This window comes from Sphaeroforma arctica (genome assembly GCF_001186125.1).
Source record: "Sphaeroforma arctica JP610 unplaced genomic scaffold supercont1.408, whole genome shotgun sequence".
NCBI classification, from domain to species: Eukaryota; class Ichthyosporea; order Ichthyophonida; genus Sphaeroforma; species Sphaeroforma arctica.
This window is the reverse complement of record NW_014040150.1, coordinates 13,010-27,471: the sequence shown is the minus strand read 5'-3', so window position 1 is coordinate 27,471 and position 14,462 is coordinate 13,010. Positions and strand designations below refer to the sequence as shown.

The following is a 14,462-nucleotide window of genomic DNA, read 5'->3' as shown; positions in this document are numbered from 1 at the left end:
ATATATATATATATATATATATATATATACACACACATATATATATATATATATATATATGGATATATGCTTGTTCATCGTTGCGTATACATTGTTATCTGCACAAATAGTTATATATGCATGACTTATGTGTGTATGCTATTGTACTTATTGATCTATATGGACGTAAAGGGATCCTTTAAGTTGGTATCTCTTGCAACCGATGCCGTGTATGATCTATGGGCATCAAAATGCTGAGTACATTTTCTCAATCTGTATTGAGCTGTTTTCCATTCCTTCGGAAATCAAAACTTATTGTTGCCTGTGGCTGAAATATATTCAGTTGTATCTACTTGGGTTTACCTATAACTACAGGCATTTATGTACTTATATATGTTATTAAACACGCATTGTTGTGAAGACTATCAGATGTTGTATCTTGCATCTTGCATCTTCGAACGTCCGATATCGTGCCATGTTCGTATGTGTAACATTTGCTGCTTTATATTTTCGTATTGTATGTGTATTCAATCAGTTAATATGTATTTATAACTATTGGGCTATTGTTTCCATCGAAGGGAGCAATGCGCGTTTTTCTTGTTGTATATTTACATTGTCATGTATGTATATACATCTATACAATCCTGTGCTTAACGTCTGTATGTACATATGTACACCTTTAACACGCACACACACACACATACACACCTATTTATATATATATATATATATATATTCATCAATATCGTTTACACATAACTGTGTATGTATCTATATATATACTCCCGCAGACAGTAATATTCATAAATGTATTTCTGTAGACTCACTACACTATCTCTTCTTATCCCATGAATAGTCGCCACAACTAGTGGAGTGGTACTGATGCCGACAAATAATCGAGACGGCATGGATACGCCCGGCGCCCTTGAGGATGCCGAAAGAAATGAAAACGATGATATGGGTAAGAAAGTCACACTTCAGTACAATAGATGGGCGTTGCATGTATCTTCTATTATCTTGATCTCACCCGGAACATTGACCTTTTCACGCCACACATACTTGTTCAGCGTGTATTTATATGCGCCATACGGTACTGTGACCATTTTGCACCCCAAATGCTTCAAAATTGAACTTATCATGCATGTTATTATATTCTCACCCATCCAATACTGCACTCTAAACCCTGCCTTCATTCAATCACAACGGCTGCCGACTGCACAGCTCAGGACCTGGCGAATGCGCTCCCGGATTTCGGAGATGATATGGTGTGTTTGATAATTGTGATGATACTAGTTGATTTGTATGGATGATATGTGTTGGTTCTATTGATGATTTAATGGGATGATTTGTATTGATGGTAATATGTCTTTATTTCGATTTTTCTGAAGGTAATGCATTTTCGTAATTTCTGGTTCGTTTATACTGATGGTAATGCATATTTGTTAATTCTGGTTGGTTTGTATTGATGGTGATGTATATTCATTATATCTGGTTGGTTTATATTGATTATCTGATGTCTTGATGTGGACTTTCTCGCCAGTAGTCATGCGTGTGGGCCTCTGCTCATCCTTTTCGGACAGCTGGTGTCTCTTGATTCTCCAGCCATTTCGGGTTGTACCAAGCCCCCCTCCCATTTTGCTACCACTGATGTCTATACACCCACATTCGTCTGGGGTTCGCAGATGACCACACATATATACGTATTCACTTACACACCCATCAGTTTTCAAACGTTTGAGATACGTACGCATACATCGGAAGACTGTCTGGTATCCTGCCTGTCGTATATATTCTATGAGTATCCAACTGTATGGGCGTACTAACGCGGCTACTTCACACTGCACCCATGCACCCGCCCCTCCCCAGCACTCTGACGAGGAGGACGACGACGATGACGCCAAGGACTCTGCAGGTCACACGGAAGAGACAGACAACCACACCATCACCACACCCAAAGACGACCAGAGGGGTCTCAGCGCACACGCCGGCAATGGCGGGGACGTGGGTCATGGCTACGGAAGCAACGTGTTACACGCTGGCTTTCAGGCGGACGACGGCGGTGGTGTGCACGGGACTGAGCTCACAGGGGAGACTGCACACGCACATGCGGATGGCACGCAGGAGCTGAGCCTGGTGGACGCAAACAGTACCTCTGCACCGACAGCTGCGCCTGGGAGCGGGTCTGCTAGTAGTGGTGGTGCGGGTGGTGCAGAGTTTAACAGCAGCACCCTGGCACACACACCCTCACAGACGGGCGCCAGTGTGAGTGATACTGGCAATGCGACTGCTATTACAGCCGCAGCGAATGCCCTGGCGCAGTTACAGCCCCACGCCAGCTTAACTATTGGCGTGGCCCTGTCACCGCTGGGCGTACAGTTGGGGTCGTCTGGGCCTCAGCAACCACAGCCGAGCAACCAGAGCGACCAGACCCACAACGATGAGGTGCGGCAGATACTACAGCAGCAACGGCAACAGAAGCAGCCACAGCAGCAGCAACGGCAACAGCAGCAGCCACAGCAGCAGCCACAGCCACAGCAGGGACAAGCAGTGGGCAGTCAACCGTTCACGTACAATGGCGGCGCACAGATGCCACCACAGCACCAGCAGACCACGCCGCAGTTAGAACTCAGTGATCCCGCGAGTGTCAAGCGTAGCTATGATGCAATGGTTGCCGGAGATGCGGCGGCGGTGCATTTGGATAGACAAACCTCTGAGGAACGTCATCAGGCGCAGAGACGCCTGTCGGGAAGTGTCGGGGCGGTGGGAGGTACGGATACCAGTACAGTCGCAGGCCAGCCGATGGCACAGCAGAACACGAGGGAGAGAATGGCCGCACAGGGGAAAGCCGCGGATGAGACCAAGCCGAAGGAACAGTATCAGCACCAAGTGTCCAACGAAGGCAGTAATAAGGCCAATGCGATTGGGCGGCGCACGTCGGATCATGCGTATGGGGTGCAGCAGAATTTCCTGCAGCGAACCCTGAGCCGGCAATCGGGGGAGGGCCACCAACCACCCTTGCAACTCAGTCAACCCCAGAAGAACCAAACACAGCAACAACAACAACATCATCAGCAACAGTTGCAGAAACAGCTGTCAATGAATGCGTCATCCCCATACCAAATAGCCACGCCCGGGGGACGGTTCCAAGCCATGCCTTCCTCGGGTATGCACAGCAACGGGCAGTTGCAGACGTTTGATATACAACAGGGTGTGACCCAGCAACCAGCGAATACCCTCACACACACGAACACACACACGAGTCCGGCGGCCAACGGCGGCAGTCCGGCAGCCGTAGGGGGACAGGGACAAGCGAATGCAAGTGCCGAGACAGGCGCAAAGAACACCCTAGACGCCACTCTGTCTAATACCGCACCCATGCTGAACGGAACGGCCGGCCACACGCTGTATCCGGGTGCCTTGGGCGGGGGTGTGTACTCAACCGGACCACAGCTGATGCGTAATCTGTCTACTACCAGTATAAGCATGTCTTCCAGCGCCACCTCTCCCGCGGGTATGCGCGCGTCGCAAACGTTGGCGCCAGGCCAGCTGATGAACATGGTGCAGGCCCAGAACCCCCAAGCACTCGCGCTGCAACAGTACCAGAAGCAGGTGCAGCGCTTACTGTTCTTCTACCTACACGCCCCCACCTGTCAGAAGGAGAAGGGCTGTGCCGAGGCGTGTACGACTATGAAACGTGTGCTGGAGCACATCAAGGGGTGTTCGGATACCACGCAATGTGACACGTTACACTGTACTGAGACCCGCAAGATCATGGCGCATTGGGAGGGGTGCAAGCAGCCCACGTGCGGCTACTGCGAGCCTGTGCGCAGGGAGATGCACCGCAGGCAGTCCCAAGCTTTGGTATGTTATGTTTGCACGCCCGTGTCTGTGCGCGTATATATATATATATATATTCATTGTGTAGGTGTACGTGTATGTGCACGTGTGTGCATGTGTATGTGCATGTGTATATGTACATGTGTGCGTGTGTGACTTTATTGTCTATTTGTATATGGCTTTATTTCTATATAAGGAATATATATCAATTTATAAACATCTATGTATGCTTATCTGATAGCGAGTCAGTGAATTTGTGTGCACGAGTGGATGTGTGTGTTTGTACTTCGGCTCATTCTTATTGATCTATGCGTCAGCGTATAATATCGACTGAGTGAGTCAGGCCTATCCTCGATTCATAGTATAGATCTACCTACCTTGCACGATACCAACCTCCGATATCCGTCGTTACTACAGCACCTAGCTTAGTCCATACCTCTACGTCTAATACCACAAACCCCAACCCCAACCTCTTGAAAACCCTACACCCCCAAACCCTACAGCTGTCGTCACAGCAGCAAGAATCCACTGGGGCGCTCAGCCTAGCCGATATGTTACGCACACCGCCCCCGCCCCCACCGCAACTAGCTGAGCAGCTCAAACGGTCCATGAGCACAGGCATGCACGGGGGTGACACCTCCGCGTCAGTGGATGTCTTGACGGCCCGGGAGAGGAAGGACATTGTGATGAATTTGGCCAAGATACTGGGGACGTTGAGTTCCGAGAAGGATTCCAATACGCTCAATAAGAGTGCCGAGGCGCTGGAGGAGAGCACATTTAAATCTTCTGTGACGACGGTATGTGTTGTTGGTGCTTGGTGGTCACGGTTGGAGGTTAGAGAATGGAGGTGGTCTAGGGTGACCGTAGGGGATGTTTCGGTTGTCCAAGAGATCACAAGATGCCCCCATCTGTACCCCTTGTTGTACGCGTTTGGCCAGCGCATGTGTATGTGCATTTTGAGTTGCCTACCAGTTGCAAGCGGGCCCTCTAAACCCTAAAACTATTTACTGCATTCCACAATGGAGAACTCCAGGTGGTCTGTTTGTAAGTGGGTTATATGTATATAGCTTCTATGGTCTATTTTCACAGCTATCGGACGTACATGTATTCTATATATCCCGGTATGTTCCTCTTGCTTGCATCCGTGCAATGCCCCTGCAGCGCTCTCCCAAGTGCGCAGACCACTACTACCTTCCGATTTGAGACTGTTGCTTCATCACCTACACTTGGATGCAACGAAGCTTAAGGCTATCTATATTACAATAGCACCGCCCTTGGCTGACAGAGTTTCTATATAACAATTTCACTGTTTTCGGACTTCATTCTAACCTGCTGATGCATACCACCACAGGGCGACTACTTCACCGCAATACACTACCGACAGGTGATCTGGCATCGCTTAAAGGACCACCAGGGTATGTGCGCGACTGTATGTCTGTGATATGTATATATATATATGCATATATATATATTTAATATATATATATATATGTATAGATATAAATACACTCACATATATATATACACACATATATATATATATATATATTCACACACACACAAACACACTCACACACACACATATATATATAGATATAGATATAGATATATATTAAAGACAATCTCTGCTGAATATCATGTATGCGATATTTATTTATATATCAAATTCTACTTCAGGTGTTTTAGCTGAACAACAACGGTGGCGGAATCTCTGCAACGCCATCATGGCCAAAATCAAACGAGGTGAGGAATTGACCGAAAAGGAAAAGGCCGTCCACACCCGAATGCTAGAAGCTCAGCAAAACAGACTGCGCCAAACCCAGCTCAAAACGGCAGTCACGGGTGATTTAGGATCTACAAGTGGTGCTCAGGGGGTCTCTCCAGGGCCTCTGGGCGGTGCCACAGACGCCAGTACAACCGGCATTCTCTCCATGAACGCGGCTGGGGGTAGTGCCGCATCGACACCTGGCCACCTGACCTCCGCCGCCTTACCTACCAATGTACCTACCACCGTATCCAACATGCCCACGTCTGTGCCCGTCAACCACAGTCTCTCTACCCAGGCCAACGGCACGACTACCACACCCGCTGCCTTAGCCCTCCCCGGGCTCACAGGCAGCATTCCCAACCTGACTGCCAATGTACCGAACATCCCCACACAGCCTGCTACACTACCTGCGCTTGGCGATGCTTCTTCGGTGCTCGGGGCGCTCCCTGGCCTCTCCAGCGTACCTTCCAACATGTCTGTGGGATTACCAGGGTTGTCAGAACAACACCCGCCCCTGTCCACCGTGACGTCGGGGGCTTCTAGTGCGTTGCCAGGGTTGCCGGGCAGTCTGCCGGGCCTCAGTGGATTGCCTGGGCTGCCACCTTCAGCCCAAGCACAGGCGAATGCGCTGGCGTCTACGCTGAGGTGTGTTTTGTGGTTTGTGCATGGGTATAAGGTTTAGGGTGTAGGGTATGAAAATCTCGAGTTTAGGGTTTGTTATAGAGTTTAGGATTCAAGATTGTGGAATATAGGGCTTCAGGCTTTGAGGGTTTGCGTTGTTTACGTGTGCGTGCTTGTATATATATATATTCTCATTCATGTTCATATTTTTTATCGAGATATAGGGCACAATACGATGTTGGTAATATTCAAACTATTGCATAGCTTGACGTACGTTACATGCAATATGCTGTATTGTAACTTATGGTTCAGTTACTTGAGAGAGATGCACAATATGTATGCTAATCATAGTATCATGTCCATATGCTGCTCCATATATGTTGTTTGCTATGACATATTCTTATGTGTCGTTTATATCATCTCTGGTATATTCACACGCTGGTCATAAAGCCCAAAAAATGGCTCAATGTGCACAATATCACACCCACCACTGGTATAACCTCGCACGCCCCATCTCACCTTTGCGACCGTATCTTATTCTGCGTCTCAGTTCGTCGAGTGTGGGTAGTACTAAGAAGGAGACAAAGAAAAAACCCAAGAAGCCACCCAAGGAAAAGGCGCCGAAGGATAAACCCAGCACGGCCAAACGCAAAAACGATGGCACCGTGAAGAAGGAAGGTGGCACGAAGAAACCGAAGACGGTGAAGGCCGAGAAAGTTAAGGTGGGTGTGACATATGGGTTGTACCCTGTGAGACTGATAGTAAGGATGCGTGCGTGTGTACTTGTGCACGTCTCTGTCTTTACCTTGAGACAGACGCGTGAGTAGCATCTGATCTACGCACATCATTATATGTACTTGTTGCACTTCCATACTATTTTCGTACGTGTGCATTTGTGCATTTGCTCAGGTCTGTCCCAATTTTTATCCCAGGCGGTGTTGAACGAGGAGGATTCGAAGGCTTCCATCGCCACAGACAAAGACGCCTCTAAAGTCAGGAAATCAGACAAGGACAAGGACACCACAAGCAAAGGCAAATCCGACAAGAGTGATAAAAGCGACAAACCCGACAAAAGCGACAAGGACGCGAAGGATGCCAAGGAGAAGAAAAAGAAAGCCAACGCTGCGCGGAAGCGATCCAAGCTCGCGTCAACATCGTCATTGAAAGACATCAAGACAGAAGACGGTGTGGCTGAGTCCGTAGATGGCTCTAGCTCCAAGAAGGTGAGCATAAATACTGAGTGCGGGTGTGTGTGTTTACGTGTGTGTGTGTATGTATGTATGTATATCGTACTGTTTTTAACATCACCAGCTGGAGAGACTGCGCATATGTACATCATTCGGTAGCAGACGTCCTGTGGTTGCCGGTTATCTAGCACACTCCATGTCTCCATGTTTAAGCACACTCCACTCCATGTCTCAGAGGGCTCATCATCCTGTTCGTATCTAGCCACAGTACCATCCACCTCGAGTGCTAGCGCATCTACCCAAGCATCCCCTATTCCCATAACATCCATACAATCACAGTCCGTGGCGCAGCTCAGTATTATTTTGTGTTTGTTTGGGAGATTGTCTCGCTCATAGTCTGGTTTATACCACGTTTAAATACAGTCCACTACACACGAGAATGGCACCAAACCCGCCAAGAGCAGCAAGGACGCAAAGGGTATTAAAAGTGAGAAGGAGGCATCTAAGGATGCCAAACGCGACAAGGAGGCCAAGGAGAGGAAAAAGAAGGCCAATGCGGCGCGCAAGAGGGCCAAGGCGGCGGTCATCATTCCGGCCAAGAAATACACAGCAGCCGATGTCAAGAACGATGTCATGGAGGTGCACAAGACGGTGAGTGAGTGTCATATAGGGAGTGGTTAGGGTTTGGGGTGTATGGGGTTGGTGTTGTAAGCCTTGAGATCTGTTTAGTGCGGCAATGAAGGACACGGCAGCAGATGAAGAGTTCGATGTGATGCATCTGCGGAGGACGGTGTATGTGTGTTGTGCATTGCGATGTATGTATGTATGCGTATTTGTGGCCTGATAGGCTGTGTGACTGATATATTTATGCATATGTATGTGCATTTGTGTATGAGCGCACATTTGTGAAGTTGCTTTGGGTGCTATAAGAGAAAATGCCACTGTCTCGAATTGCGTTCGCTTCGAAAGTCGCCACTACACAAGCATTTGTGTATCTCGAAAGCAAATACACATTAAATCTGCAGTAGTACTTCACTCCTGTATAGTGTACATCAAAGTATAGTCTGTCCATACCGTATTCTCCTATCTACTCACCAGGTAACCAAATACAAGATGTTTTGTAGTCTAATCTGTAACATATATCATACAATATAATCACTTCTCTCCAGGTTATGGCACACGAGGAGGCCTTCCCCTTTCTCGCGCCAGTCGATTTCGTTACACTCGCTCTACCGGACTATCTGACCGTAGTGACCCGGCCTATGGATTTGGGCACTATAGGTATGTTTATATATAATATATATATGTATGTATACATACATAAATACATATAAATATATATATATATAGCATATATGTGTTTCGCTTGATGCAGATGTAGATTTAGATGTATATATAGATGTACACACACACACATATATATATGTAGATATAGATATAGATATATATTCATATGTGGATATAGATAAATAATATATCTTTATAGATATAGATAAATAATATATCTTTATAGATATAAAGTTATTATATATATCTCGATGTCCTTTTCAACTTCAACATAGTAATTTCAGAGAAATTTGCTTTTTCATATCGAGCAAGGTGCCCATACAAATGCCTATTCACATAAGAATACATGCTCACATACTCAATCTAACATACACACTATGACCTATCCAGAGCAGCAAGATATCCATCCACACACACATACATTATACATACAATGCAGGAACATACATGCACATAAACACACCCATACATATGAGAGTCCCACATGCACATTCTTCAAACGGTTATCTGTTCTGTACCTTTCCAGAGGAGAAGCTCAACCGCGACGAATACGCAGACCACATTGAGTATTGTTCCGACGTCCGGCTGGTGTTTGAAAACGCGTGGTTGTACAACAAAAAGCTCACGAAAATATATAAGATGACCACGCGTGTATCCGAATACTGGGAGAAGCTGATAGCCGAGAAGATGGAAGAGCTGGGCTATTGCTGCGCAGGCCAGCCGAGGTTCTGGAATCCAGGCCAGGTATGGTGGTACGGTGTCGCTTGGATGTTAAACACATACATGCACACATATGCACACACACACATACCCGCATACATATATATGTTCATATGCATATATATGTATATGTGTATGTATGTATATATATATATATATATATCTATAGACATATATATATAAATATTTATATGCATATATATATATATACATATCTACATACATATATCTATATAAATATATATGTATATATAAACATATATATATATGATACCAATTTGCCACAGATTTGATTCTGAGTTGTTTCATCCCTAATTGAAACGCTTCCTGTACGGGAATGCCACAGATCTGGTGCTGTAGTGAGATGGACGGTGGTTATAGTCTCATCCCCCGAGGCATGGAATATCATAACTATACCGATGAATTAGATCCAACAAAGACCTACAACATTTGCGGAAGGTACTTGTGAGCTGCTAAGGGCAGGTCAATGTATGGCTCCTTCTCGTGCACGCGTCATCGTTGTCGTGTGCGTAGCTGTATATTATATATTCAGCCTTCTTGTGTACGTCTTCAGCCTTCTTGTGAACGTTTATAGCCTTCGTGTGTATGTCTTCAGCCTTCTTGTGTAAGTCTTCAGCCTTCTTGTGAACGTTTATAGCCTTCGTGTGTACGTCTTCAGCCTTCTTGTGTATGTCTTCAGCCTTCTTGTGTACGTCTTCAGCCTTCTTGTGAACGTTTATAGCCTTCGTGTGTACGTCTTCAGCCTTCTTGTGTATGTCTTCAGCCTTCTTGTGTACGTCTTCAGCCTTCTCGTGTACGTCTTCAGCCCGCTTGAGTGCGCCTGGTCGTCTATCTGTAAAGTGTTTAGGGTATTCTTCACGCAAAGTCCATTCTCCTCCCCTCTTGTCTCGTTTCTAATACCATCCTTCGTTTGGGTTCCGACATTTTCCTAATTCCCCATTTTTTTCGGCCTAATTTTTATATTCGCTGCAGGTGCTACGATGCCTCGCAAGACGGTACCATTACGCTCGTAGGCGCTTCGGCCGAATTGTTTATTTATCCCAAACAGAATTTTGTGCCCAAACTGAACAACACCATGGAGCAAGAACCGGTACGTCCCGGAATAGAACCTCGCACTGGTTGCTGGGCTCTGGCACTGCATCTTTATTTGGCTATTTCAAATCATGTATATATGTGTCTTATATACATACGCTGATATTTTGTACGCCCGTATGTAGACACACGTACACACACATACACCTATATATATATATAAACATACACTGATTCTTTGTCCGCTATACGTCCCGTCTAACAGTGGCTACCATGCGTCGGCTGTGGCATGCGCGTGCATTCCGTCTGCCGATTACACAACAAGTTCATGACGAAGAAGATATACTGCGCACGCTGCGAAAAGCTGAACATCAAGAACGACGACAAGAAATCATATGTTAAATACTCAGCCGAAAGTAAGTCTCGGTACTCTGTCACGGGTGATGGAGAAGTGTTGTGTGTACTGGACATATGTTTGGTGCTGGGTATAGGATGTAACAATATGATACGCATTGTATTATCGAGAAGTGTTGTGTGTAGGATATATGTTTGGTGCTCGGTATAGGATGTAAGGATATGATAATATCGAGAAGTGTTGTGTATTCTGGATCTATGTTTGGTGCTGGGTATAGGATGTAAGGATATGATGCGCATTGTGATCGGCCGAATGTATGCCAGTCTGTCGAGTCTCTCTATACTGACCACAAGACAGCATATGTGGAGTTCTCTCCCACACTGTGTTGTGTGCCATTGCGGTATATCACGGCGTGAACAACGTACGTGCCACGCTCTATCTAGCGTAGGTCTCGGGATCGGGATATATTTATATTCGGTTGCTATGGTGATGATAGAAAACATATTAGAATACACCTGCGTTCTAGATTCTATCCTCGACATCAATATCATCAAGAGGGTGTCCCATAAGTAGGCCCTGTGAGTCTGATATAATCTATGGGTGTCTAGTCCTATGCCCGTGTCATGCCGCGCGAAGTTGGCAAACCCGCGGGTAGTAGGAGTAGTACCTCTCAAGCGCGACTCGAGGTGTAGAGTGGCATAGTATAGGCTGGTCTGGTCTTCTGTATCGTACTACCAAACCACCGCAGTGTTAAATTCCGTGTCAATAATATGTTTCTGTTCACATGCCGAGTTTTTTATTGGTGGAGGTCTCAGTACGCTGTGCTGGTGTGTGGGGCCCATTGCGAGTGGTATGCCACGCCTTCTGGATTAGCCAACCGACAACAGTACTTAGTACTTATGTTGTGTGTGCTGCGTTCGTGTGCGATATTGTTGAATGTGCCTATATTTCAACACAACCCAAGGCACAACTCTATTGACCATATGGTGTATGCCTTACTCCTCGTATAGAATAAATTTAACCACGCACTCTCGTCTTCATTCCGGCACGCCCAAATAGAACTCACAGGATGTAATGTGCTTAGGATATATCCCCTTGATTTCGTACCACCCAACGTTTAGTAACATAACCCTTAAAATACCCCCCCCCCCCGCACAACCACCTCTCACACTCACACTCACACATACTCTCTCTCTCTCTCTCTCTCTCTTTCTTAACAGAACTGGAGAAGTCCAAAGTGTCTGACCATATTGAAATGCGAATAGCGGAGCTGTTGGAAGGCTCCGGGTCAAACAAGGTTACAGTGCGTATGCTCAACAACGATGACAAAGAATTTAGTCCAGGGCCCATGATTTCGGCAAGGTGGGTGTATCTTGTTACGGACCCGTTGTCTATGTTTATTATTATTTTATAGTCGTATAAGATGGTAGTATTGAAGGGAGGATGTTTATGGAGAAAAGTGGCCGGCGATTGTGTGCTGTAAGGATATTATTATTGTATAATCGTATAAGATGGTAGAATTGAAGGGAGTATATGTTTAGGGAGAAAGGTGGCCGGCGTTTGTGTGCTGTGAGTCGGGTAGTGTACTTGTGCTTGTGAGAGTCACTGCATTTGTATGTAAACCTGTGGTATATGTTTCAGTTCTATTCATACTTACCTGTGCACGTGGCGTGCCGTATGTGTTGCCAGCAACAACATCGACAACACGCATTAGATTAAGTGTAAACTATTATACCTACACTGTCGACTACTTATATCTACACTTTCAACTACTTATACCTACACTGTCAACTACAATGCGTGCTATGTGGGTATCATCTGCCGGACACGCGCAGTCCTTCTACTTGTACACAGTGCAACTATTTAATAGGATTTGCCCATCTCGTGGTGTGAGCTGCATCACATCCGTGGACACACAGACCCACTTCAGGTTATATACTTTGCGTACTACAGTGAGTTACACACACTCACCTGTGTAACCTGTGCTCTATCCTTCGTGCTCAGGTATCCGGATTTGCCCAAGTCTCTAAACTATAGACACAAAGCCATTTTCTGCTTCCAGAAACAGGACGGCGTGGATGTGTGCTTCTGGGGGATGCACCTCCACGAGTACGGACCTGAGTGTCCACAGCCCAATAAGAATAGGGTGTACATTTCTTATCTGGATAGGTAAGCATGCACGCCACTATACATTGTGTGTATCACATACGCTCCGTTGTGGTTGTTCCGATGCCGTGCGCAATATACTGTTCCCTCGTTCTGACCGCAGAGACTATCAGAAGTCCCTTTCCCTTCGCGATCACTCGGCGCGTGTCACAGTACTAGTATCAACCTGTTTTTGCACATGACGGACCGATGTATACCATATGCTACCTAAGTGGTAGGGCTACAAGATAACTAGTGATAGGACTATTTGATATAGTACGACAAGACTATCCGAAGGGACGCCCATCCAACTTCTTCTGCATTGGGGTTCACCCCTGTTTCCTCATCTCTTGCTTAGCATAAGGCTCTAATATCAGGGCAGGCTTACTACTGTAGCACATATACCTCGCGCTATACATTGTGCCCGGTATCAAGCGTGAGACTTACCAATACCACCAGTAGAGAGCATCAATATACTTTCGACTCTTGGCTGTGTACCCAAAACCCTAAAACCCTGTACAAGCAGAGCCCCATGAGCATATTAGGCAAGCACTCTCATCTCGCCTTCTGCACCCTTGACTGACACTACTAGTGTCAAGGTAGGTGGTTGGGTACTACAAGTAGATTCCACCTGCATTCTAGGCACTCGTATCTGATCTCCTGCACCCCTGACATTACCAGTATCAAGATATTTCAACCGGCGGAAAAGCGAACCGATGTCTACAAAGAACTGCTCGTGGCGTATCTCGAGTACTGTAAGATGGTGGGCTATGCGTATGCCCATATATGGTCATGTCCCCCGGGCGCCGGCGATGACTATATCTTTTACTGCCATCCGGAAGACCAGAAAACACCCAAACCAAAGCGATTACTGGACTGGTACAAGTCGATGTTGGTATGTTGCATGGCTAATTTATCCAATAAATAGTGGTCACTCATTCTTCTTGTTGTCGCATACCATGACTAGGCCAAGCCATAACCCTAAAACCTTCGACCCCAAACCCAAAACCTTCTACCCTAAACCCTAAACCCTTTCCGCAGGCGAATGCTAAAGAGCGTGGGATTGTACCCGCGTGGTCGGACATCATCACGTGGCGCGACAACACAGAGATCAGCACAGCGAAGAACCTGCCGCTGCTCAAGGGGGACTTCTGGCCAGAGATACTCGAGCAGAACATCAAGGCGTTGGAGAAGGAGAAGGTCGAGAAGCAGAAGGAGGCTGAGAAAGCCATTGAGGCGCTGAAGAATGGCAAGGGCAAGAGCAAGAAAGGTGAGGGCTTGTGTGGGTGGGGTATAGTGGGCTGTGGCGCTGAGCCTTCGGGTGGCGGTTCGACTGCACACGTGACTGACATGCGGGTGTGGTGTGTGTGTGTGTATGTAATTATATATATATATATAATTATTTATATATATGTATGTGTGTTTGTTTGTGTGTGTGTGTGTATGTAATTATATATATATATATATATAATTATTATATATATGTGTTGTTTGTTGTGTGTGTGTGTAT

At 46.2% G+C, this 14,462-nt stretch overlaps 1 protein-coding gene across 1 annotated transcript in view; it reads left to right on the top strand.

Moving 5' to 3' along the window:
* Positions 1-861: 861 nt before the first annotated feature.
* The window catches only part of SARC_05971 (hypothetical protein), a gene marked incomplete at its 5' end in the record, with an annotated part of 21,019 nt that continues 7,418 nt past the window's right edge, over positions 862-14,462 (top strand). The window contains 18 exons of the mRNA XM_014300141.1: positions 862-940; positions 1,201-1,244; positions 1,846-3,840; positions 4,320-4,613; positions 5,168-5,231; positions 5,494-6,229; positions 6,756-6,927; positions 7,138-7,428; positions 7,816-8,043; positions 8,562-8,673; positions 9,206-9,423; positions 9,746-9,858; positions 10,393-10,510; positions 10,718-10,868; positions 12,028-12,169; positions 12,812-12,976; positions 13,634-13,847; positions 13,994-14,222. Coding sequence (XP_014155616.1) covers positions 862-940; positions 1,201-1,244; positions 1,846-3,840; positions 4,320-4,613; positions 5,168-5,231; positions 5,494-6,229; positions 6,756-6,927; positions 7,138-7,428; positions 7,816-8,043; positions 8,562-8,673; positions 9,206-9,423; positions 9,746-9,858; positions 10,393-10,510; positions 10,718-10,868; positions 12,028-12,169; positions 12,812-12,976; positions 13,634-13,847; positions 13,994-14,222 — 5,365 coding nt within the window. The remainder of the gene's footprint in view (positions 941-1,200; positions 1,245-1,845; positions 3,841-4,319; positions 4,614-5,167; positions 5,232-5,493; positions 6,230-6,755; positions 6,928-7,137; positions 7,429-7,815; positions 8,044-8,561; positions 8,674-9,205; positions 9,424-9,745; positions 9,859-10,392; positions 10,511-10,717; positions 10,869-12,027; positions 12,170-12,811; positions 12,977-13,633; positions 13,848-13,993; positions 14,223-14,462) is intronic.